At 38.5% G+C, this 27,092-nt stretch overlaps 1 protein-coding gene across 1 annotated transcript in view; it reads left to right on the top strand.

Moving 5' to 3' along the window:
- Positions 1 to 27,092, top strand: part of USP6NL (USP6 N-terminal like) — a 102,308-nt gene that overhangs the window by 48,420 nt on the left and 26,796 nt on the right. The window contains exons 4-7 of the mRNA XM_075716183.1: positions 6,424 to 6,463; positions 11,978 to 12,058; positions 22,507 to 22,614; positions 25,511 to 25,620. Coding sequence (XP_075572298.1) covers positions 6,424 to 6,463; positions 11,978 to 12,058; positions 22,507 to 22,614; positions 25,511 to 25,620 — 339 coding nt within the window. The remainder of the gene's footprint in view (positions 1 to 6,423; positions 6,464 to 11,977; positions 12,059 to 22,506; positions 22,615 to 25,510; positions 25,621 to 27,092) is intronic.

Below are 27,092 nucleotides of genomic sequence, written 5' to 3'. Positions count from 1 at the left end.
CTTTCTTGCAGCATATTTCCTGATAATTATATTGTGGAATATCACATTGGCTTATCCCATATGTTAATTAATTGCTTTGGCTTGCTTATGAATTTTAACAAAACTTCTGAAATCTGTTTTTTAATCTACTGTAGTCACCACCCCCATACTGTGCAGAGTTTATTTGGTGAAAATTCAAAGTGAGTGATTACAGTAGCAGAGCTCCAATTATTTTGATAGACACACACAATGAAAATTCTGAGCTATATAAATAAAATGTGTAATGGAAAGAAGGAAGTGTTCCATAGAATCTTATCTTTGGAAAATCCATCATTTAGTTTAAAAACCAGCTTGCTTTCTTTCTCCTTAATATTTTCAGAGATCTTTTCCGTGTATTATTGGTTTTGAAAATGACACTGTTGCCTTTAATTTCCATTCAAAAGTTGGAAGACTGAAACAGTAATTCATAATCAGAATTCTTCTGAAAATTAACTTGCCTGGACTAAAGGATCTGAATTCAATGCTAAGTTGTGCTTTAGATTTGTGCTATAAAGAGTAGAATAACTTAATCATAGGTCTAAAGAAAGGCATGACATTGAAATATTATTTTATTTCTACATATTATCGTTAATGAGTTTTTTCAGTTGACTTCAGGAAACAGTTTGCTTTGTAGCCCATCTTGTGATGTAATGCAGACATAAAAATAGTCATAAGTAACAATGTTGTGCATCCTATGAATTACAAAATGAGTTTATTTATCTTGTCAGCTAACTTTAGAACAAAGATTAGTATGTGTATTATATGTCATGAGGTAGTAAAAGCTACCTGAAAACAGTATGTATAGATATAAAATAAGGTGTCAGTCTGTTGCAAAGCACTGCTGTAACTGTCTGTAATACTGTGTGTTGCTTTGACAGTTTTATTTGTGGTGTATCAGACACTGAAAGGGAGGCAGACCTAAGAGAACACCTAGTCAGTGTGTTTATTATTGTAGAATTGGTTTCCCAGTTTGAAGATACTTATTTTTTGTCTAGTAAAGCTATAGACTCCTACAACTCACTTCTGACCAATTATACAGCCTAAAAACTTTTCATGCTTAGGAAGATTTACTTTTTCCTAATACATCTGAGTACTGAAATTTTGTTGCAATTTGTTACTCAACAATCTGAGTTCTATATTGTACAGCAAAACAGCTCCATTTGTACTAAAGCTTTTCTTGTTCAGGTGTGTCTCAGCTGAATTCTTCCCTTCCTTCTCATATCTTACTTGTGCGTGATCACTCTTCATAAATTTATTTCATGACACTTTTGCTTTTGAGTTTTACGCCTTGCTAATGTTTTTGTGGATGTTTCACTCGCATATTCCTTGATTGTAGACGTTTCAAAGCAATACAAATTACTGCATTTTTTTTTTTAAAGAGTTCCTTCAAAATCTCCTGGGTAGTAGCAAGTATGTTTTCCTCATGGATTTAAACACTTAACATTGCATCACAAATGAAAAACTGAACGCGCGGCAACTATTTCTTCATGGTTAAGTCAACGAGACCATGAAGATAAGTGTTCTGCAAGAAACTTCTGACATTGTATTTAATATGTGACACCAAATATGATTTCAAATACTTTTCAGTTAAAATGTGCATGCAGTGATACAAGGTAATTCTGTTGCACTTAGTACATTGAGGAGAGCGTGAGAAAATGATTGAGAAATAGTTTGAGAAACTGTTTTGTTTAGGGACCGCACCACAGGTTTTATCAGGATTCCATTTTTTTTAATAGTCATGTTATAGTGAGTTCAGTAATACAGGAATATTGAATTTAATTGACTTTTTTTAAAAAATTAAAGAATTACTTGCACTTATCACAATTATTCCTGTAACATGTTTCAGGATGAAGGACGCCAAAGTTCTTCAGTGCACTGGCTAATTCTCTCTGGGGTAAGAAAGACTACAGCAAGTAGAGAGGGTTTTTAAGCAAGAGGTGTGTTTTGAAATAGAAGTTACGAGAAATGAAAATACAGCTTACAAAGAAATTTTGAACGTAACAGCTCTTTGAGCAAGTAAGCTTTGTGGTAAAGATTTTTAGTGTATTATGGCCAATTTTTGCCACTTTCTTTCCCAATGAAAAATTGAGTGTCAGGGTTTATACAACTTGGAACTGTGAAGAATTAAATTGACAGGAATTTACAGTTCTCGGGTTATCAACGTATCAAGACTGCTGATTATTGCACTAAAAGTCTTTCATCCTCAACTGAAGCTGCAAAGGAGCCTTTATATTTCTTAAATTGTATTTAAGCCAAACTAGAAGTAGGAAAATGCTGTGATTTGAGCCAGCCCGGAACATATTTGGGATTTAAATACAAATGTAGGAAAAGAATAAATCTGAGTGAGTAATATGAGCAAGTCTTTCCTTGTGTTTATATTGAACAAATATATCAAAGTGCCGTTTAAAGATGACTGATACAAACAGCAGCAGTGGGTAGGTGACTGTAAGCTTGTTAAGTCTGAGACTTTTCAATTTATTTAGACTACCACTGTTACTCGAGGAGGCTAATTACAACACCTAGCTTAATGGTCAAAACCATAGACCTGCATGTTAATGTTCTGAAGTGTCGGATATTTATGCATTTAAGATTAATATTTCTTTTATGTTATCTTGAAAAATTCATGAAAACCTGTGTTAGCCATCGTGGTGGATTTAAAGATGTAAAATCCATTCATCACATATAATCTAATAAAACAGGCGTTTTCAATCAAGTCCTTGTACCTCAAAATGAAATCTTGTTTCTTTGAATTTACAGGCCTTATAACCCTCACCAGAAGGTGTTAATAGTCCAGACTGAAAGATAGGAAGAAGACTTTGGGCTGGTGCTGCAGATCACCACCGGCGAGGACCACGGGTAGAGGTCCTGAGTTGCAGTCAAACCTCGGGCTCTAGTACCTCCTCCCAGTGAAATGCCTTTGAGCCTTCTGGTAGGAAACCCAGCACACCTTCGTGTGGACCCTGCTCCATATTGGAGTTAGGATTTGGTCCCAGCGTTTTGCAGCTTCCAAACCTATAGACAGTCTTCAGGCTTTTCTCTTAATGCTGCAGCACCAGAGCAGAGCCCTTGAGCTGCTGCAGCGTGGGCTGCCCAGCCTGCAGGTGGGAGGCTGTAGTCTCCATGCCTGGGCGAAGGCGCGTACCAGATGTCATGATTCTTGATTCCCGTCTGATTTAAATGGGTGAATTTACCTAGTTTGGTTCTTTAGTGTGGACAATAGAGTGTTAAGATCTCCTTTCTGCTCAGTGAGACCTTATTTACATGAGTTCAGTTAAAAGCTGTCTCTGACTTCTCTTTTGGATCTCAAGTATTGCACGGTTCCAGGCTAATTACGTTAATCAGTCCTGTTCTTCTCTGTATCCCCTAAATGAATATTACTTGAGCTATTAAAGGAAAGCAGTCATCTTAGGGCAGGATGTGGCTATATTATGCTAATGTTGTTTACTGCTTCACATTATTACTTGGTGAAGTACACAGATAAAAACATCGAAAAATACAAGTTTAAATATGCTGGGGCTGGTGGGAGAGGATTCAACATTACAAGAAATAATGAAGGTGTAACAAAATTAGGTTGGCTAGGCTGGGGAAGGAAGAGGAAGATTCATCATTATAAAGAAAAAAAGGTACAATAAAATTACATTGATTAATAGACATTAATTGATTTTGTGTCTGATCCCACCTAATCCTTTCTAGGAAAAAAAAAAATCTATCAGGTGCTTCTGCATAAAACCCACATACACTAAATGGAAATGTGTTTATTTAAAATATCTTTAGGGGCTTGAGAGAGTTTGTTTGCCCGCTGTGCCTTTCCCTCAGTCCTTGCAGGATAGATTTGAATATTATGTATGTGAGTACATGGGTGTAGTTAGTGCCATCTAGTTAATTGAGAGGAAGATCTCCAGGAACTCCTTCGTTCCAGTCCAGCCAGTTACTGAGCAGCCCGGGGCAATTCGCTCAGCTTCTGTGCGGTTTTCCTGGTGCTCAGCTGCCAGCAGCATCTCAGGGAATAAAAATACGGGGCTGGCTTAATGTGCTCCCATGGAATTTCAGTGCTTAAAATGTATAGGTGCGTGGCATTAGTGCATAGCTGTGCAGCTAAAGAAATAACGAGGAATGTGGTCATAAATTTGCTGCGGGATTAATTTAGTGAGGGAGTACGGTGTCTGCTTCCCAGGACAAAAGAGCCTTCTTTCACTGCTCGGTAGATTCAGCCGTGCCTTTTGTTTGCACATCGATGGTAACTTGCAAAATTAGTAAAGAGCAATTCCTTAATAAATCGTTGCAATTCATTCTTACTTTGTGATAAAATAAGATTTGATTAATCTTTCACATGATTAGCTTCCATGCCAGATTAGCAAACGTGAAGATAAGCTGTCGAGTGGTACCAGCTGAGCAGAGGAATAGCTGTGTCCGATGTGAGTCCGGGGGGATGCGGAGCTGTCGGATCAATCTTGCGCGCTGCTGGAGGCACTGGGAGAAGAGTCTCTTGTGTGCGCAGCCAGCTGCTGCCGTGATCTTGCAGGGCCATGAAGAATGTGGCTGCTGTGCGCTCATCTTGCTGTGTGAGACTGATGCTTCTGGTGGAGGCAGACAGTGCCTGCAACTGAGGAGGTTATTCAGAAATTTGGCAAGGGGAGAGAAGAAGGGGTCACTAAAGAATTTAAAATTTTAAGTGACATTTGAAAGGCTTAGCATTCTTTGTACTTAAAACCAAAGGAAACAACAAAAAACCCCAAGCAGATTATCGAATTGAATTTTTTTCTTCCCCTTTGCTTATTTTTTTTTACTTCTGTTCAAATAAGCTTAACTTTGTGGTGATATTTGGCAGACAAAGGGCTTACTTTCGGTTTGTTAATTTAGTTATATGAGAATGTGCACGATACTATGAGTTTATAGCACTTATAACCTCAGATAGCACTGAATGTAGGCTATTTCTAGTGCATTAGGCAGATGTTCATCAGGGCTTTTTTGTGTTTTGATGCGTTTCTTCAAGAAGACTTTTAGATACTTGGAAAGTGCTTCTAAATGAACAGATTATGCTTTTTGTAATGCTGTTCAAAAGAAACACTCTTTTGGTTTTTAAATTAGTTTCTAGGCTGTGTACTGGAAACTTTGACTTGTGCTTGTGGTCCTCGAAAAGGTGTTGATCAGAGCAAGCTTTTCCATTAGATGAAGTAATTGAAATATATTTCTTTATTCAAATATAACTTATGAAACTGAAACTGCATCTTTTAAATGGAATAAATGAGATCAAATATAATTCAAGCATTTTGCAACAGACTGTTCTTACATAGAGTGCAGCAGCAACTAGTTTTGTAGCCTTCCCCAGTGTTTTTTTTGCCCTTGCGCAAATTTGATACAGGTCTACAATATTGGGTTTTAATGTCCTCACTGTAGAAAGCTGTAATGATGTGGGTAGGAATTTTTTCATAATATCAAGACTCGGTGGGAAATTTTTTTTTAAAAGGACTTCACATAGTGCCTGCTTTTTATTCCCTTTTAAATAGGGCTTTGTTGGGTGTGTTATTTATCTGATCTGCAGAGCAGAAGAAGGGAGCCTTGCTACTTACAGATGAGCTGCTATGTTTTCAGAAGCTGCAGATATGCAGGCAAAGGGAGGCAGGCTCATTTGGCATCAAAGTGGTCCAGTTACTTTTGATAAGAAAAACACAAGTTTCTTTGATAAGAAAAACAGAAGTTAGAACCCTCTGAAAGAAACTAAAGTAATATGAAGTCTGAAAATGTATCTGTTCAAAGGCTGCTTTTCAAACTTTCAATTCATAATGTGCTTTTTTAGAGTTAGCCTAAGAAGTGAAAGGACAGTATTTTTTTAATATTAATTAGTTACCTAGTTATACAACTGTTTTTTGTTGGCTTTTTTCTACCACCTCCTCCATGTTACTCAGAGTGAGTTTTATGGAGTTTTGAGAAAATGGAAGTTAACTCTCCTAAGTCAAGCAAAGTCTCAGTGCCTTTCACAGAACACAGTAGTAAAGGAAGAAGACCCTTTATAGGGCTATTTCGGCTAACAGTAGTGTGGTCTACAAACAAAACAAAAAATTTACTTAAGTTTCAGTTCAGTAGTACAGCACAGGGAGCTTTTACTAAAGAAAAAATAAACTTTCTGTTAAGTCGTTCTCTTTTGAAGCTATGCAACTCCTTTGATTTAGAAGGTTTAAGACTGAAATAATTCTAGTTCTGTACTTAAAATATTGTGAGTTTTACTGTGTTTAAAAAATAAACGCCAATGGTTCCTGTGTGTCATTATCTTAGTTCTCTAAAGTTCAGAATTCTTGTTTACTCATTACTACATATTGCTACTGTAAATGATTACTTGTAAGAACCTATACAGAAATTATTTTGTGCCAAGATTAACCAAGAGTAATACGAACTTTGTCTTTTCAGTCCAGAGGAGCTTCCGGTCCATGATGCAGCGATAGAAAAGGTAAGTCCAGTGTCTTCCTTTTGACTAGGAAGTAAATGTTCACAGATTTACGACTTTTTTTAATATAAATCACTGTGAAATGAGGAGATGAAGCATTTTAGTGATTTGCATTCCCAAAGAAACATGTTCTAAGTCCCGTAAGGACTGTAGTCCTCGAGGCCATGTTAACTCGCCCACAGATCCCTTGGGGCCCACACAAGCTTACATTTACTAGTTGCAATGAGACAAGCGTTTTCCTCACCCATGGTATAACTTAGTAAAGGAGACGGCGTTGCTGGAAAGATCACAGCTGGCTCTGCGCTGAAAGAGCGAGCGCTGTTGTCTCCCAGTTGTGCCGGGTGGATGGATTTTCCAAGTGTGGTGGCTTTGATGCGGAGGTGTACATTGCCGTCCCCTGAGGAGTGTAGCGTGCTTTTCTAGTTTGGTAAACGGTGACAAATATCCTGGCCCCTGCTGAAATGTGATGACCTCCCTTGTAATCTTCAGTTGACGAGCCAGGTGTGTTCTGGACATGCAAGACCTGTCAGCAGCTGGTGCAGGCCTGAGTCAAAAATCCTTCTGCTGCTGGAGGGTACTGGAGGAGAAGTTTCAGAACTGATGTTCTGGGAAAATGGAAAGATTTCACTAAAATCGTCAGGAACCAAATTTCTACTTGTCTGGGCCTAGATGCTCTTGGTATTTCCCCTTGGTCTGTCAGGCCCGTTGTTATCTCCAAGACCAGATCAGATCCTTCTTGTTTGTTGGTATTGATCTTCTGTATCATGAGAAAACTCATGATAAAATATTTAGAGCTGTAAGTTTAAAGTTAGCCCTCTTGGCTGCACAAATCAGTAGACTGCGTGGAAGAGGGACAGAATGATTTGTTCTAAGGCAGCTCAGCTCTCCGAGTATTAAGAGCAGCAGTGTTTCTAAAAATGAATTATTTTGAGCTTCAGTATTGGGCTAGTAAGAAGAACTCCTCATAACAGAAGGGAACTTCTGAGTCCCTTTTGTTTTGCATTGGTTCTTGTGTGTGTGTCTGCATACGCAGCCTGAAATACTTGTATTTTCCTGCCATGTTCCATTACATTTAATAACGTAGTGAGTGTATACATAATTTCATTTCCATCAGAAGGACACATCAGGGTGGTGAGTCTATGAGCATAAATATTAGACAGCTTGCAGTTATTGTGGTACATGTATTTTGAAGCTCTGATTCACTGTGGCTTTGTAGTTAGTCTTAAATTATTGGGGGAAAATAGAGTCTCAGTTCTCTGTCCCATATTGTATTCGTGCTGTCTCAGACAAAATGTCAGCATAGAAACTGTATTTATTGAATCAATGCTAAATTGCAAATCTAGTGTCGTCTTATAATCGTACAGTAATGCGCCTGTATTAGACTCCTCGCTATACTCCTGATGATATCCTGACCTCTGCTGGTTCGAGGTTTATCTGTCCTCTCTCAGCGGTGTTTGAATCTTCACAATTTTCAAGATACCATTCATGGGGTAATTAATGTGTCATGTTAATGTAGGCTAAGACTAAGATCTTTCTGTGCAATATCTTTTAAAGTCACTTACTTGGTAGAAATATTTATGCTTTCCTTTTGCCTTACTTGTGAATTTTAAAAAATATTTCTAAGTTGTGTTTTCATTTTGTTTGCAACTTACGTGAAGGGTTGTGTACCCTTGTGAATTTTGAGTCTCTCTTCTTCATATACATTCTAGTGTAAAGCTTAGGCAGGGTTTTCTGTGTGTGCATTCGTGTGTGTGTGTATTTACGTGCATAATACTTTTAGAATAGGCATTATTACTGTGAAGGCAGAGTAATTTTGATGCTTAATTACCTTCCTGGGCATTTGGTGGCTTATTGAATTGTTGTCTTACATTATGAACTACTTAACCTTCAGATGAATCATATGGCACATCTAAGATAAAACTAGGGGAGGAAATATCTAGAAGAGAAAAGTGGACAGAGAGTTGACCTCAGGAAATCTGGAGTCTGTGTCTGACTCTGTTTTTGAAGGGCTATGAAATGTTTTGTAAGTAATTTTCAGTTTGTTCGGTTTTGTCTTTGGTTTACCTGATTATAAATTCTCCAGGGAACTGTTCAGTGAGTTCTGGTATTGTCTGAGGCTTCTGCTAAAGCATTACTTTAAGTCTCAGCTCTAACACGCTTGCTCTCCAGGAAGGTAGAGTACTGCACAAAAGATGGATGCTTGCCAACTTAACTTAATGTTTTTTTGCTTTCAGTCGTGTATTATTTACTGACACAAGACTAAGAAACCTTCTCTGCTTTAGTTAGGGATTCTGTTATTCCCAATGGCAAAAATACTTCAAAGTGTAAAATATACTCAGAAGACAGATAAATGGGGGGTTTTTTTGGGGGGGGGACGACGGACAACTACATGAAACTTGCCTGAAAGAGCAGCAGCAGTGTCCATCTACTCTGCAATGAGCTGTGTCACATATATCCATGTTTTCAGTGTCGCCCCTGTTAGACATGAAAGTGAATATAATTCAGACTGGGAGAAAGTAGCTAAAAATTTTCAACAACTGAACACAGAAATAATTGCTGTTTTGACTACAGTAGCATCACTTGAGAACTGGGATAAATGGACACAGAATACATAAAAGCTTGAACAAACAGACAATTGAAGTGAGCTTCTGGCTCAAAAGACCAAAAATCTTGAAAGCAGATGAAACACACAAACAAAAAGACTGCAGGAGCAGATACGTTTCTATTTTTCTTACCAATTATCTGAACAACCTGTTGAGGGCAGAGACCTTTCCTGAGTTTGATAGCAATGTTATTCCTGCAATCTAAACTCTACCTAGAGAACATCTGCTTTAGAGATGTTAAAAATGCTTATTTCTTGAAGGGGTTGCAAATGTAGAGGAGAATCAGAAGCAATGTTGTGAAACCTATGAAACTTGAGAAGCAGTAGTTTTTCTACAGTTCCCCTCTAACCTAACTCCTAAGAAAGTGTTTAAAATAGTTAAAAATAATAATAATTAAAAAAAGCAAGTGGTCGAGGTATTACAAAATACAGCATGGAACCTGAACAAGAATGTGGGCAATTGATTGCAACATGAATAGTTGAATAAGTTAAGGTTGAAGGAGTAGAGGCACTTCTTTCCCCATAACTTTCTTATACTTATGTCAGGCTTGCATCAGTTGAATTCAAATAAAAATAAGCTGGTTTTGTTTCCTCAAGTTATTTTCCAGGACACTTCATGGACTGAATCATGGTTGGGGTGGACCTAAACAGTCATCAAGTCATACTTCTGCAAGTGCAAGGCTTTGGGCTCCTGGATTAAAGAATTTTTTGCCCATTTTGTTGCACTGATAGCCAGGAAAGAATGCACAAATTCTGATGAGTGAAAGTGAGAAGTAAAATTAAAATTCTATTGAGACAATAAGTAATGATTTTTTTTTATATATTTTTCCCCAACATTTCAGATGCAGTTAATGAAAGTATTAATAAGTTTTCAGTATCCTGCAGAGCTTTGAAATTAAACTCTTACATTGTTACCGGATTGCATCACTAACCATATGAAACCAAATATCCTTCCTGTCTTTATTAAACCCTGGATTTGAAGTTGGAGGTAGACGGGCTGTCCTTTACAAAACCCTTAATATTGTTTATATTCATCTTCAAATAAAAAGCAGTAGCGACACATGTACATTCTTCTGCTTTAGCTTTTCCAGTGTTGATCCTCAACTCCAAAGCATTATGAAAGAGCTGAAATAATGCCATTTTAAAAAATGCAGTTAGTAGTTAACTTTGTAGTATAATTAGAGACACCTTGCCTACCTTACAGCCTGTAAAACTGGGCTGTAAAAATGCGGACTAAAAATCTTATCATTGGAGCAAAAAAAAAAAAAATACAGATTTTTGGCTGTGAAGAGTCAAAGTGCCTTGAAATTCCAGGGACTAAAATAGCTAATTCGAAGTGCTTCCTTGGTTCCCAAATTCAAGAAGCTGATGGCAACTGTAGCAAGGTTTTCATAGGCAGAATGGCGATCTTTAAGGTAGTACAGTTGTCCTGTGCTTTTAAAGCTGTATACAATACAAATAATGCATGGAATTCACACATTTATTACGTTACATGTTATACTACTTGATATAACTATTTACTTTGAGAAGATAGGGAATGTTTCCAGGGATGGGGCTTCTACTACCTCTCTGGGCAAGCCATTCCAGTGCTTCACCACCCTCACTGTAAAAAATCTCTTCCTTACATCTAGTGTGAATCTACCTGCTTTTAGTTTAAAACCATTACCCCTTGTCCTACCGGAACAGGCCCTGCTAAAAAGTTTGTCCCCATCTTTCTTATAAGCCCCCTTTAGGTATTGAAAGGCTGCAATAAGGTCTCCTCGAAGCCTTCTCTTCTCCAGGCTGAACAGCCCCAACTCTCTCAGCCTGGCCTCATAGGAGAGGTGCTCCAGCCCTCGGATCATTTTGGTGGCCCTCTTCTGGACCCGCTCCAGCAGGTCCATGTCCTTCTTGTGCTGAGGACCCCAGAGCTGGATGCAGTACTGCAGGTGAGGTCTCACCAGAGCAGAGCAGAGGGGCAGAATCCCCTCCCTCGACCTGCTGGCCACGCTTCTTGTGATGCAGCCCAGGATATGGTTGGCCTTCTGGGCTGCATGCACGCATTGTGGGGTCATGTTGAGCTTCTCGCCAACCAACACCCCCAAGTCCTTCTCGGCAGGGCTGCTCTCAATCCATTCTCTGCCCAGCCTGTATTTGTGCTTGGGATTGCCCCATCCCAGGTGCAGGACCCTGCACTTGGTCTTGTTGAACTTCATGAGCTTCGCATGGCCTCACCTCTCAAGTCTGTCAAGGTCCCTCGGGATGGCATCCCTTCCCTCCAGCACGTCAACCGCACCACACAGCTTGGTGTCATCGGCAAACTTGCTGAGGGTGCACTCAACCCCACTGTCCACGTCACTGACAAAAATGTTAAACAGCACCAGTCCCAATACCAACCCCTCAGGAATGCTACTTGTCACTGGTCTTCACTTGGACATCGAGTCATTGACCAGAACTCTCTGAGTGCCTTTTAAAAAGGGATGGTTTGTGTGATCACTGGAAAACAGTAGCTAATTGTGATTAGGGAAAGTCTGGGCAAAGAACAACATCGTTGCAGAGTCAGCTAACTTTTTAAAAGCTTGCAGCAGAAATTATTTGCTTGAAAATTTACTGAGTATAGATACAAATTGAAGTTTTTTGTACTTGCCAAAAATGTGTAGGGAAGAAACTTTTATAAATCTTGTACTGGAACTCCTCTTACAAATACAGTTCTTTACATAGTGCTGAAAATAAGGATTTCTGCTCGGATTTTGATTGGCTGGGTTTTTAGGGATGCTTTAAGTGAACTGATGTTAGTCTTTGCTGCTGTTCTTAGATGACTGAATAAAAAGTTGATGATGCTGTGTTAAACTTTTTCTCAATATTTTTAGAAAAAAAATAAATAATTTTGAATGTATTAATCTTGAAAAAATTAAAAAATTCTAATTTATTTTCAGCAAAAGCACCTTGAAATTGAAAGAACTACAAAATGGCTTAAGATGCTGAAAAGCTGGGAAAAATACAAGAACAGTGAAAAGGTAAAGTTATGCATGCTTTTTTTTTCATGAGCTATCACTTCTGAATGAATGTATAACCTTAAATTAGATTGTGTCTCTTTATGAGATTTGGAAAAAAAAAATTGCACCGAAAGAAAAAGGCTTTTTATTCTTCCAAAAAGCAATAATACATAATAATCTAATAATAATAATCCAAGAAAACTGGTGGTCAAATGCAACGAGTTTCTGAGGGCAATATTGCATAGGCTCTCTGACATATTCATAGTAATAATTGTGTGCTCTACTGCATTGTGCTTGCACTGTGGGATTGGGAGTAGGATCACACAGCACACTGTTCACGTCTGCAAAATAATCTGTGGAGCAGATGAAGCATCAAACCTGCTTGTCTTGTCTTGCAGAGAGCTAGAAGTTGTATTTGATTTACCCTTTGAGAATTTGAAGGAGGAAAAAAAGAAAAATCTTTATAAACTTGAAAACAGGGGGCGCCTTTAAATGGGTATAGCTGAATTCTTCAGGAATCATAAATCCCCTTTCAAGGGTTATGGATTTTAACTTTACTTTTTTATTCCTTTGTATGCTGGATATTGTACTGATTAATATTTAAATTTAAAGTTACTCTTTTGAGTTACTGGTGGCATCTTATTAAGATCTATGAATTTTTTTATTATCAATCTTCTCTTCTACAGTTTCCACCCCACCCCGCCCCCTTTTTTTTTCTTTTTTGCAGCACAGGTTTACTGAAGGGCCTAGGATAGCTTACAGTCATGGATCAGTGAAAACTGCCTTGAATAACTCTCCAAGGAAACTGATTAGTCATAACATGGGGTATATAGTTTGATGTTTAAATTATCATGCTTGCCAGCACAGATATCTTAGGATATCCCAAGATACCCGATTGCTTTGTTAAAAGGATGGTTGCACCGAGTAAGTTAGAAGGTAAAAAGTATAGGAAGCCATTCAGTGCCCTGCACCCCCTTGGGATAAGTCTGTTTTTTCTGTAATATGCAATGCAGTATTCATAATCTTCAAGAGAAGTTAATTTTTTTGATGGTATAAATGGGACCTACTTTTGAATAGAATACTTTATACCTTGATAGGCTTTTTTAATTTTGGAATCAACATTTCTTGACTTTTAACCAAAAAAAACCCCAAAACAAACCCACAAAAGCAAACAAAAAACCCCCAGCAAAATTATTTTCTATGTGAAGCTGCAGGTGAATTTTAAGGAAGTGAATTGCCCATTAATAATCTTTAAATTGCTTTGGGGATTTTTAGTTACAGAATTATTTTTATCTGACTTGGACAACAAAAAATGGTCTGGGGGTAATGACAGAAAGTGGGTTATGTTAGGTATGCCATTAAGTGCTTTTACTTGCTTCAAAAGCTAGGTAAGGATTTTCATGTGAATAGTTTATTTGCTGGAATTGTAGTCTTCGTTGTCTTAAAATTATGGAAGAGTTTCAGCTGGGAAAAACACTGTGTTCTGGGGAGGTTTTCATAACTGTTCCTTGTGTCCATCTGGTGGATAATGTGCAGAATATGAGGTTTCCAAACTCAGATTCCCTCTTCTCCTCAAAAGGGCTTAGAACTTGCATTTTTCTACTGAGGATTCTGTTGATATTTTCTGATGCTGCTGATCCACCTGTGTTTTGCTGAGGACTAGAGGACAACTGTTACGCATCCCAGGTTACTGCCTGGATGACTGGCCTGCAGCATTAGCTTACTCCCTTATTTTTGTTTTAGTAGATTATTCTGTATGAAGTGGAAAACTTTAAAGGGCGAGACTGAGACCAGAACACTTGCTAGCCTGATGAGCAGGAAACTGAGATACCACAATTCAAGTAGAGGAAGAAATTTACTCAGCATGTCCCCTACTCATCATGTCTTCTTAACTACCTTTGGTTTTGAGACTCGTAGCTATGTCTTGCACTTTGCTTTTGTTAAACACACCAAATGTTTTTCAGGGTATAACTAAGAAGCTAGCAAATTAATTTTCTTAAAATATGAAGTGAATGCATGAAAAAGTAGTAATTTGTTTCCCAAGTTTTTCTTACAATCCTGCTTTCTCTCCTGTCATCTTCTCTGGAGAGAGAAGCTAGAGGTCATAACACTTGAGACTTTGTTTCTTTACTGTGGTGGTTGGGTGATTTGAAGATCAAGTATGTTCCCAAGTCAAAGGGATGATCAAAAAACCTGTGTAACAGCTACTTCATTTGCAAAGAGAATGTTAAATATGACCTTTCAGGTAACACAGTAGCTATGTGTTGTCTAAGCAGCAGCAGTCTTCCTCTTCAGCCATCGGTGACGTCAGTCCATGACAGACTGACTTAACTGAATAATCCTCTATTCACCAAGCACGCAGAAGGTATAGCAGATCAGCTGAGCAGAAAGAGTTTCAGTTCATGTAACAAATTATAGGCTGAGCTACGAACAGTGGCAGGAGTAATTCAATATGTTCATAAAGGGGATGAGCTTTGCTTGAGGCTAGGAAAAATTTTCACTGATTGTTGAACTCTGGTGGAGCACATGAGACTTTAAAAACAAGGGTGTTTTCCTTATTCTTCCTTGCATCTCATGTGGTAAGTGAACCAGAACATACAGAATAAAGAACCAGCCTCTTCCTCCTCCCAAGCATGCAGTGAAAAGTCAGATATTATTTGTCACTGCTCTTTATGGAAAGCCTGGTGATGTTCTTAGGTTTGTACAAAACTCACAAATAAAGACTGTTTTTATCTGAAAGTGTGTTGGAAGAATGCACCAGCTTTCCACGTTCACCTTCCCGAAGCACGGAAGCAATAGTTGCAAGAACAATTCCTGAGTCTTGCTTTCTGTCTTCACTTGATTGGATAAAGTGGTTAACACTAGAGGAACAAATTGCTAAAGAAAACGATCAGCCTGTATCTTAAAAGACTCACTTCACCTGACATTCCCATGGTTTCTGTGCAGTCAGACTGCTCCTGAAATCAGCGTTGTTTAGAAACAGCACTGAAGGGAACATTGCAGCAACAACAACAGTAATAATGTTGTAGCATTATAGATTATAACTGTACTGATGGCTTGGTTTTGGAAAATGGCATACTTCAGAGATGCTTGTGTTCTTTAAAAAGAGAGCAAGGGAGAGTCAGAGAAGGTGATGGTCCCAGGGACAGAGCAGGTATGTACAAAGTACAGCATTTCAACAGCCCGTTTGTAATGAGCCTTCATAATACACAGCTGAGAGAGTTTTGGCTTGAAGAAATCTGTTCATACTGTACACATACTGTAAATGAATCCATATATTTGATTACATTATCCAGAACTGTCATAGAGTTAATTGCAAAATACAGTTTTCATTTAATACTCTTGCAGAGCTGCCTATAGCTGCTTCCTTATTTTTTTCCCATCACAACTTCACAAGGAGAATTAATGAGAAGACATTAACACACTAATGTGTATGTGTGCGTGTGGGAGATGCTTCAATTTACATTTTCCCCTGATCTTTATTGCAGAAGACTTCTCTCGAGAGAGATGGGGGCTCTGGGAACTTCATGCTGTTTTCCCATTAGAACTTCTGTGCTTAAACCTAATTTAAGAAAAGGGGGGGAATGGACGGTAGCAATGTGTGACCATGAGGAACTGGAAAGAGGTGGAAGAGTTGTCATACTGAGACCAGGAATGTGCTAGTCTCTACCATATTTGAGTAATGATTTAGAGGTAATGAAGGATGACATAATAAAAAAACCACGTACAACTCCATAACTGTGTATAAAACACTTGATTCCTATGTGATTATTTAGGCATGTTTTCAGTGGAGTCATCATGATTCTTACAGACACCATCTCTGAAGTGTGTAACTGCCCTTGTGTCTTTGTGTGATTGATATTTGTCAAAACAAAGCTTTCATCTCCCCATCAGTCATTTCTTATGCAGGAAGTGTCATAGAGCAACAAAGTTTGTGTTTCAGTGTGTTCTTTCTCTAGCTTATGCTTTTATTTCCTATTTGTATTCTACTGCTTAATAATCCAGGGTACAATCAACCACCACAGATAGTAAATCCTTCCTGGCTTAGTATGATCATAACTTTCAGGAAAGATTAAATAAAACTGTTATATGCTATATTCCCATTTGAGTATTTCCACCAAAGTATTTCTGTCTTTCACTGTCTACCTTCATCTGTCTGTGATTGAAGTTGCCTAAATTCAGAGGGAAAGGAAGAGGAGAAACAATCGGGGTAGCCAGCAATTTCCAGCTGTTCTGGTATTCACACAGAATATAATAATCAAGTCTCCACTTAGTTTGGAGTCTGAACACAGAGCCTTAATGAAGAACCCTCTTCGAGTTCCTGAGATTTTTTTGAATGAGATTGAGCAACTCTTGTATTTGCACTTTTTCTTCCTTTTATGCAACCCACAGAAGTTGAAGAACCTCTAAAGGCAGCAGCCTTTATAAATATACTTTCTTTTCATTATAAATATACTTTCTTGTGAGACTTCAGATTTTAATTCTTATGCTTCTCATCACTGATTCTTTTTGAGGTGGCAGAGTCCCTCTGCTGCTTGTGCAGCTCTTCCTGACATAACTGAGAGTTTTATTTTCAAGAAAACCAGTTTTATATCATGTAGCAGGAGGAAGGCCAGTTCCTGCTCTTCAGACTAGTGCTGTGTGATAGTGGCCTCATTTCTTGTCCAGGAACTACTTGGGTTTGTGAGCTGGAGAGATTGGGGCAGGGGAAGGAAGGAGAGGTTGTATGTTTTCCATTTTTTTTTTTGCATGGAGGCCACACTGAATGTTGGATATTGTAGACTTCATTATTTGAGATGATAACTAATCTAGAGTATGCCAAATCTGAGAGGTGGTTTTTTGGTTTTTGGTTTTTTGTTTTTTTTCGTCTTGCTTTGTAAGCTTTTTAATTCATTCTATATATTCTCTTGTTTCACAGTGGGAAGGTCCAATTCCTTTTTTCATTCTTTCTTGAATTCCCAGGTGGTAGGGCCTCATCTAGTGCCTGCTTCTCTTAATCTTCTTAAGGATCAACAATATTAGTAATAATTGCAAGAGTTTATGACAACTATCCTTGGCTGAATATCAGCTTAGATGTGATACAGAACTTGAACCTGTGTTTTTATTTGTGTTTATATAATTATATCTACCGAGGATGACTTTCTTTTTTCTGTGTCCTGTGCTGATGGAAACATCCCAGATTCCATAACACCATTCTTTGAATGATGCATGTTTTCATACACCGATTATCTGAACTCTGAGTTTATATACTTGTATTTTGTTTTGAGCTATTATCTTAAGCAAGCCTTAATTTTAAAGAATTTGTTGAAGATTGACTCATTTCATCTCCCCAGAAGTAGAAGTAAAGTAACTTGCCGAATTTTCTACTTTTTACTTTATTCTTCTGTTCTCTCTGAATTAGTAATTAGATTAGGGTTCTGCAAGTATATAGACCCAATCCAGCGTTTCTCAACATATTTTCAACCTTATATTACATAAGGAAATAAGACAGCAGAGGGCAGTAGTATGGTACTTATGGTAAAGATATTCAGTTAGCTAGTAATCAGTTTGCTCGTTTGTGTTTTCTTCAACTCTTTGGTAATTGAATGATTATCAAAAATGAGTTTTGCTGTCAAGTATGTGTGGGTTCCCCTGCTTCCCCCTCAAAAAATGCAGTGCAGCAGTGTCATTTTCACAAAATTGCAGAATTATCCAGGACCACAAGATGGTTCATGTTGGAAAGGACCTCTGGAGGTCATCTGGTCATAGAATCATAGAATCATTTAGGTTGGAAAAAACCTTTAAGATCATCCAGTCCAACCATTAACCTAACACTAACAAGTCCACCACTAAACCAATTAAGGATAGAGTAATAGTTTCATGTTTCCTGGCTTGGTGGCTGGATTTTTTTTTTAATGAAAGTAAAAACTAGGAATCATTAAGGTTGGAAGGGACCTCTAAGATCATCAGTCTAACCATCAACCCAACACCACCATGCCCACTAAACCATGTCCCAAAGTGCCACATCTACCTGTTTTTTGAACTCTTCCAGGGATGGGGACTCCACCACCTCTCTGGGCAGCCTGTTCCAATGCTTGACTACTCTTTCTGTGAAGAAATTTTTCCTAATATCCAATCTAAACTCCCCTGACGCAGCTTGAGCCCATTTCCTCTCATCCTATCGCTAACTACATGGGAGAAGAGACCAACACCCACCTCACTACAACCTCCTTTCAGGGAGTTGTAGAGAGCGATAAGGTCTCCCCTCAGCCTCCTCTTCTCCAGGCTAAACAACCCCAGTTCCCTCAGCCACTCCTCATAAGGCCTGTGCTCCAGACCCTTCACCAGCTTCGTTGCCCTTCTCTGGACACACTCCAGCACCTCAATGTCTTTCTTGTAGTGAGGGGCCCAAAACTGGACACAGTATTCCAGGTGCAGCCTCACCAGCGCCGAGTACAGGGGAACAATCACCTCCCTGCTCCTGCTGGCCACACAATTCCTGATACAAGCCAGGATGCTGTTGGCCTTCTTGGCCACCTGGGCACACTGCTGGCTCATGTTCAGCCAGCTGTCAACCAACACCCCCAGGTCCTTTTCCACCAGGCAGGTCCTACCCCCTGCTCAAGCAGGGCCACCTACAGCCAGTTGCTGTGGACCATGTGGAGGCAGCTTTTGAGCATCTCCAAGGATGGAGACTCCACAACCTCCCTGGGTAACCTGTGCCAGTGCTCGGTCACCCTCGCAGTGACAGTATGTTTCCTGATGTTTAAAGGGAACCTCCCGTGTTTCAATTTGTGCCTGTTGCCTCTGGTGCTGTCACTGGGCACCACTGAAAAGAGCCTGGCTCCATCCTCTTTGCACCCTCCCTTCAGGTACTTATGTCCATTGATAAGATCCCCCTGAGCCTTCTCTTCTCCAGGCTGAACGGTCCCAGCTCTCTCAGCCTTTCCTTGGAGCAGAGATGGTCAAGTCCCTTCGTCTTCGTAGCCCTTTGGACTCTCTCCAGCCCAGAACCGGACACAGTACTCCAGGTGTGGCCTTACCACTGATGAGTAGAGGGGAAGGATCACCTCCCTCAACCCGCTGGCAGTACTTTTGTCTAACACAGCCCAGGATACCGTTAGTCATCTTTCCTTCAAGGACACATTGATGGTTCCTGTTAAACTTAGTGTCTCCCAGGACCCCCAGGTCCTTTTCTGCTAAGCTGCTTTGCAGCCGGGCAGCCCCCAGCATGTACTGATGCAGGGGTTGTTCCTTCCCAGGATTTTGCACCTCTCCTTGTTGAACTCCATGAGATTCCTGTCAGCTCACTTTTCCAGCTTGTCGAGGTCCCTCTGGGTGGCAGCACGACCCTCTGGCATATCAGCCACTCCTCTCAGTTTTCTATTGTATGTAAAATTATTCACACTTGTTTCCACATTATTGTTTGTGTAATGGAGCCTGTGCCATGAAAGGCTCTGTTCTTGAGTTACATTTCTCTCTCGTGTACCACGCAGACAGTGAAAGTCTTTAGTCTCGTGTTCTGCTGAGTCTGTAGGCAGGATCTCGTAACGACTTGGGATGACTGAGAGCTTTTTTCTCTGCCTAAATAAAAGAACAGTTGGAACAGCAGAGTCAGCTGGATACAGATCTAAAATGGTTTGCAAGGAGCTCCGAATGTTGTTTGGGTTTATTCTGTCAGTGCAATAATTCTGATCTTAGCTACTGAAAATGTTTGCTTTCCTTCTGGGGGTTTTTTTGGCATAACTGTAGTGGGCTGATGAAACTGCTGGTCTCTGTCCATTCCACTCTTTTTAAAGTTATATTTGCCAACTCATTTTTCAAACTTTTCTTTTAGAAGCGCTTCCACAATTCTCTATCTCAGTTTTTACTTACTACTTCAAGGGCTGTTCTAGTGTTTGGCTGTTTCAGTCTGGGAACTGCAGAAGATGGGAAAACTGTAAGTGCCATACGTGCTGTAGACTCCTCTGAAACTGGTTGTTCTTCTCCTTCAGTTTTGCCTCCTGAAAAAAAACCCCAAACCACCCCACACTTTGGATGGTTTGAATTTGTTTTAATTCTATTTTGATAATAAATTATTATTACAAAGGCTTATTTCTGGCCTTTGATGTCCACCTGACCTTGTCCCAAAATACTCATTTAGAACAACAGTAGTCTTGAGAATTTATTCTTCGACCAATTCTCTTCATTAATAACTTTATGGTTGTTGGAGACATTTGAAAATGAGTTACAAAATGGTAATTAACTGGCAAAAACGTTCGTTATCAAGGTACACTGTTGCTGTACCATGGGTCTGAGGAATACAGCTACATGTCACTGGGTACATATAACACTGCTTTTTTTTTGCTTTTTTTTTTTTTTCTCTTCCCTTCTTTCAAGTTCCCAGAAAAGGTTTCATATATTTGGCTCATTCTGCTTTTTGGTATACAGGCTAATCTCTTGTCAGGATGACTCCACTGCAATTGGTGTTGCTTGGCTTTCAAAAGACTGAATTATCCTCTCTCTCACAAGCAGTTATCCTTGTGTCTGGGTTGAACAGTGAACACACTGAAATGCTCTGTGTGAGCTGAAGTTTGGATATACATCTATAGAGAAAGGTGCTTTGCAGCACTGTACGTTGTTCTTTATCCTTACAGAAGAAATTGTACTGACATAACTGTGCTCACACTAGAAGTGTTGCTGCTTTAGCATTCTTAATAATGAAGAAAGTTTTCTTTATAAAGCACAACATTTCCTTTGTGAACAGCCTCCAGGTTTGCTGTTGCATCTTACACAAGTTTAAGATTTTCATTTGAAAAGGGGACAGGAAAAAAAAAATCATAACCTTACTTGTGTAAGAGTTACACATTCTAAAATCCAGACACGAATCCTTGCTGGCATTGAAGACACCTTCAAAGGTCTGATATATCCCAAACAGCAGGAGGTTTGCAAATATACTGCAATGAGGGGTTCATTAATCTTCCAAAACTGGAGATGTGAAATATGTGAAAAAGAAAAAAGGATCCTGTCTTTGAGCAGGACATTTCTTTTAAAATATTTCTTATGTTACAAGCATAACTTTGATAAATGTTTCAAGGAAGTGATAGCTTTGTCAATTGAAATTTTTAAGGTCTAACTTTCACTGTAGGTTAAACACAAAGAATAAATTTTTGGGGGAGGAGTTGTGTGTGTTTTGTTCTCTTTTAAATCAGATTGCCCCCCTGTGCCATCATTAAAATAATGGTAAAAACAGAACTTCAGAAAGGTGTATTTTCTTTGTTAGAGTTTTCTGGTTTTCGTTTTCTTAGACATGTTTCCTGGAAGATGATAACCTTTTTTTTGTGTGTTTTTAGAATTACTAGGATTCAATTGCTCTGAAGCTTTGCTTATCTTGAGTCTCTCCTGGCTGCTTAACGCCAAGACTTTAGAAAGCTAGTCCATCTTTCTCTGTTTAGAGGCTCGTCGTGCTCCTAAATGCTGCAGCATAGAGAGATACAAATCAGAAGAGAACTGAGGAAGACAGTTGTCAGTGCTCCTGATTTTTTCAAATAAGCCCAGTAAGAACCAAACCACTGAATGAGAGTGCGAGAACGGTGACATATCAGAGGCAAGACTGATAAATAGTTTATATAACAACTTGAGTTATGCACAGTTACTGAGTTATCCCCTTCTGACCTGTTTCTAATACAAGCTTTATGTGTCAGAACAGAATGTGTCAGGAATGGGGAACTTAATTTTCTATTTCACAACTAAGAATTGCATGCAGGTTGTTCTGTGTTCTTAGAAACTGTAGCTAGAATATCTTTTATACATTGTTTTTGTGCAAATGTTTTAATACGCATTTAGAAAACTGATTATTAGTTTAGAAATATGATCTGAAATCTGTTAGCTTTAGAAATGGCACATCCTGGGTTTTTTGGTGATTTCACATGTTTGTTTGGTATGCAGACATGCATTTCAGCATTTCAGTTGTAGTTTTACAAGAATTAAAAAATCAGTTATACTTTTTTCTTTATTGCTGAAAATCTTTAAAGCTTTGTGATATTGTTGACTGCCTTTCACCATTCCCATTTATAGTTTGTAATAATAGTGAGTTATTTGTGGCTTGTCCTGAAATACTGTGTTGCTAAGAATCTGATTTTTTGGGGTCTAAATTACAAAATTTGGAGTAGTCTTCCCAATATTTGTAGAATAAATGCTGTTCAGCAGAGGTGATACAATTTTGATAGGCCTTCCTATCCTGGCTTGTAAGCATCACCTGCACAGAGTGATGCTTTGGCCTGTGTGTCCCCGTGCCTCTGCTGATTGAATCAGCAGAGGTCCCAGATGGTGTCACTGGACACTTTCAGTCCCTCAAAAGACACTGGAACACTTTGTCCCTAGCAGGTCATCCTTTTGCTAGGACAATTGATATAATTGCATTTTTCTCTTTAGCATGTTGTGTGTCACTGTTCCTTTTGTTCAGAATGTTGTAGATTGTAGTACATTTTTATTTTCTTTTCTTTTTACAGTTTCATAGGAGAATTTATAAAGGAATCCCACTGCAGTTCAGAGGGCAAGTCTGGTCTCTACTACTTGATGTCCCTAAAATGAAAGAAGAAATGAAAGACTTCTATAATGTGAGTTTGTAGAATTTCCACTTAATTAAAAAATTTCAGATACTGAGGCTACAGGCTTTATTAAGATTTTGTTGTTATGCAGTGTTTAAAAAAAAAAAAAAGGATTAGGAATTACATTGAACTCTACTGCTTGTTTTAGCTAGGAAAAAAGGCTGTGTATTGAAAAGCACTTTCCTAGCTTATTTGTTGGTTCTGTAATTCATGTAATTAATTTGATCTTCTTTCCATTTTTTTTCCCCATCCTCAAATACTTGCAAAAGCCCTTCTAAAAGCAAAGCAAAACAAAATAAGAAACAATCACTGTCCCAGTAAGAAGACAGAAACCTCTGAAAATACAGCTCTCTGAGAAATGTCTATTAAGGAAGCACCTTGTTAGCTGAGTATCAGTAAAAAGAGTTCCAGTATTCTGAAGGGGATGGAGATTGGTGCCTTACCTTGTAAAAGCCAGAACAAGCTGGCTATCTTTCTGCCATCTCATCTCCAAGTGAAGCTTAGGTGTCCCTTACAAAGCCCTGTCTGGTTACTTGATTGTATTCTCAGTGGTGCACCTGATGACAGGATGTGAACCCCACAAAATTCTACAGGCATAAATTGACCACTTCAACACATCTCCTACTTAGAATATAAAGAAAATAGCTATATCTTCCCCCACCAGCCCCCATCGTCACCCTGAGTAGCAGTTAAAGCAACCTCTGAATTACTGTGTTTATGTTTCTCTAAATTTTTCCCTACTGTACTTTTTCTGTGGGTGTGAATACAGCTGATGACCATCAGAGCTAAACTTCAGACCCAAGAGTGGAGAGTAAGGTTCCTGTGCAGGCTAGTGAGTTAGGCAGAAGGGGAATCGAATAATTTTAAATTCTTTCTTACCCCCCGCCCCCACCCCCCGCTAAAGGATTATAGGGAGAGTTTAGCTAACAAAAAAGCAATTTAGTCTTGTAGCGTGTTTGAAGTTTTCCCCCCAAGAATTTAAATGTTCACTGCCTTTGAATGAAATAATGTCCATAGTTTCAAGGAAATGCGTGGCTGCTTTGATTTTTGCTATTGTCTAATAGCACTTTTTTGGAGCTGAGACTTTAAGTCTGAGTAGACAAGGAATCTTCTAAGGCCATGAAAGATGATCGATGTTGACATTGATGTTATCTAAATTTTGGTGTCTAAATAATTTTCCTCTTAAATTGTTTATCACTCTTTAGTCTGACAGTCTGCTGTTTCTGATTATTGTATTTTGTTTAACTTCGTAAGTAAGACTAGTGGCAGGTCCAAAAGGGGTAAAACAGAGTTCGTGCTGAATAATGTAGTTGTGGGAAAGAATACTAAGTAAAACTAGAAGCATTTAAAAATAAGTGAATTCATCTTCAGAGATAATTAATGCCATCTAGTGCTCAGTTCAAAATAAAAAAGTGTTTGTAGTTCAGATATAGAAGTAGAGTTTCTTCCATCATTATCCTAGCTTGTTTATTTGCGATAAGCTCATTTTACTGCTCTCCATCTTTTCTCATTTCCCAAAGTGGTTTTAACACTTCTCATTACAAGTATCACTTACAAATTGCACATCTTAAAATTAGAAGAAAAATATGCGCATTTGCATATTGGTCAAACAACTTCCTTCAGTTCTCTGTGCAGGGCAATTACCAGTTCTTAATCTTCCGTTCTTTCTGTTTCTCAAACTCTAGGTACCCTTTCTTTTCACTCACGCTAGAGGCTAATGGCAAGGACTCAATGTGCTTCTTTTCCTATATTCCAACATATCATAGGCTCTGGGTCCTCATGCCGCCTTAAAACTATAAATTTGCACTCCCTCTGTTTGGGGGACAAATCATTCTGGATGTTAGTACTTTAAATTATACTGAAAGGTGCACGAAGCTGTGATTGTGGTTAGCGTTGTGCTGGTTAATGGCTGCTACCAGTTGGTTCATTGATTTATGAGTAATTTCCAATATTCCTGAAGCTTCTGGTTGTATTCAACAGACTGAATGGGTGTTGATGTTCCCTGTTTGATCCCTTTATTTTTCTTATTTTTGTCTTTAAGCCTTTTTGTTTTCTTGCAACCAGAATCTGTAGAGTTGTGCCTTTTGATTGTCTGTGGTATTCTCTAATAATGCCTACTCAAATGTAATGTTTTGAAAATACCATGCTGAATCCAGTTAGGAATGTCTTGCAAGCTCAACTTTTAGGGACAGAAGTGGGAATGAATGAATGAATGTCAAGAGAAAATTACTGTAAGTGCAAAAAATAAGGTGGCAATCTAACCTGTGCAGGCTTCTTAAGTATTCAATTGCAAAATTGGATTTAATTATAAAACATTAAAGCAAGTGCTAAAGTAGAGGTATTCTACAATTAAATTGGATTAGAACAGAAGGACAGAGGAAATTACTAGATAAATGTCCATTATCTGTACTTAGATAATGAGCGGCAGCTATGTAGCTATTACTTCTGCTTAGACGAAAAGGCAGTGAAAGTATGAAAGCCACACTAAATCATTTGCTAAAAGTCCAGTCTGGAGCACTTGTATCTTAGGTTCTTGTTCCTGAGTACTAGAATTCACTTTCTGTCTTCCTCCAGTGATGTGCCTACCTGAGAAATGGCAATTAGAAATTTAAAATGCTGAAACATAGCCTTGAATATACGTAGTGAATGGTGTGTCACAAAAATGTGTAATATGGGATTAGTCTTTCTACATTGATACTGTGCGAATGTGTCTGACTCTCTATAGAATTCATGTATGTGTATGCATGTTTTGGAGTTTAAAATTGTTGTGAGTTGCTATTCTATATTAAGCTTTTTAAATCATGAGATGGCAAATACTTCAGTATAGGTGTACAGTCAGGCAGGTTTTGGCTATTTTAGTGCCCGCAATTTTAAACTTAATTTCTGTTCTTTACTGTTTTCCTAGAAATTGAAGTGTCAAGCACGAGGGTCTTCACCAGATATTAGGCAAATTGATCTTGATGTAAATCGAACATATAGAGATCATATCATGTTTCGAGACAGATATGGTGTTAAGTAAGTAAATTAAAAGATTTTATTTTCTTTGTCTTAAAACTAGCTTCCGATCTGCCTCAAGCCTCTTTGACCTATCCAATAATATTGAATGTAAGCTTCAAACTTTCAAAGCAGGATTGTCTCTGTGCAATGATGTAATTACCGTTACTACCGCAAAACCAGACGGCCACTTCCAACCAACTAGTTTTCTCTGACTAAGAGGTGGTCGGTAGCGTTCCAAAGACTACCATTTCTAAACTGTTCTCATCTTGTTTCATGTTTGATAAAAACAGTCTCGGATGCTGTAAATACAAATGCATGGAAATTCCAAGCTAATAAATTAATTAAGATTTATTACCCAATCATTTTATTTAACTGTGTATTTTCAAAAACAAAATAACTTTTTGCATCTGCAATAATTTTCTTCCCAGAGATCTTAGCCTTCCTTTGGATTTTATATTCCTCTTCTACTATCTAATTCAGAACCAAATAAAGCAGTACTTCAGATGTGAGAGAGTTTTTGGGGGGGGGGTGGTGGTTTGTTTTTTTTTTTTTTTTTTTTTACTGTCATTGGATGAGGAGTATTAGGCGGCTGTCATCTTTAAAAATGCTTAATAGTGAAATAAGTGGTGATACAAACATCAGCATTGTTGCTAGCTTGCAGCATCAGCACCCTGCTGAGATGAAGAGGGCATTTTTTTCCTTTCTGTGACTGTATTAGTTCAGTTTTTAATCTTCTTTTCTTTCCAAGGCAGATTCTACAGTAGTCTATTTTCAAAAAGCAATACTCAAAGAGCTGTGGGCCTTAATGTAATAATAAAACAAACATTTTCTTATATTATTATTATTCTAGGTATTTTGTGGACAAATTCTCAATAGGGGGAATGTCTCTGGCTGCAGCACAGGATGGAGTACAAAGCAGAAATTCCCAAGCTGAGAGCTATTCTGCGCAGCCACTGTAGTTTAGATATATTTGTGCAATGCTATCTGTACTTGAGCTGACGTGCCTCGCCACTCAGTAGTACTGACACAGTGCCATGCAAAAATGGCTGTGTTGCTTCTGGGCCTCAGTTAGGTTTTATGCACACATTTTAGGTGTTAGCAGAAGCTTGCTACCCCGTCAGTTTGGGCTTAACACAAGCAGAGCCAGCTCCGGTGCCTGTAGCTGTGTTGTAAGCATGACCTCAGAGTCCATGGGAAAGCCTTTGGCTGCATAAAGCAATTTCACACTTGGAATAGATCTTGGAATTACTGTACATATATTATGCATTTCCAGTGATGCCTCAATGAAAAATTCAGAAATCATTTCATACAGCAATGAAATAAAGTCCCCTGGGTAAATCAATAGCTTGTTTGACTTTTAAGTAGACTGTATGTCTTTAAAGGTTCATTCTTTTACAGCTCTTTAGTGGTAACATCTAAAGTAAATAGTACTAAAAAGACCATTATTTTATGTATCTTGCTGTGAATGAGATTGAGCTCTTATTTTGAGT

This window comes from Pelecanus crispus, chromosome 1 (genome assembly GCF_030463565.1).
Source record: "Pelecanus crispus isolate bPelCri1 chromosome 1, bPelCri1.pri, whole genome shotgun sequence".
NCBI lineage: Eukaryota > Metazoa > Chordata > Aves > Pelecaniformes > Pelecanidae > Pelecanus > Pelecanus crispus.
Note: the sequence above shows the minus strand (reverse complement) of the source record. Positions and strands in the feature narration are given on the sequence as shown.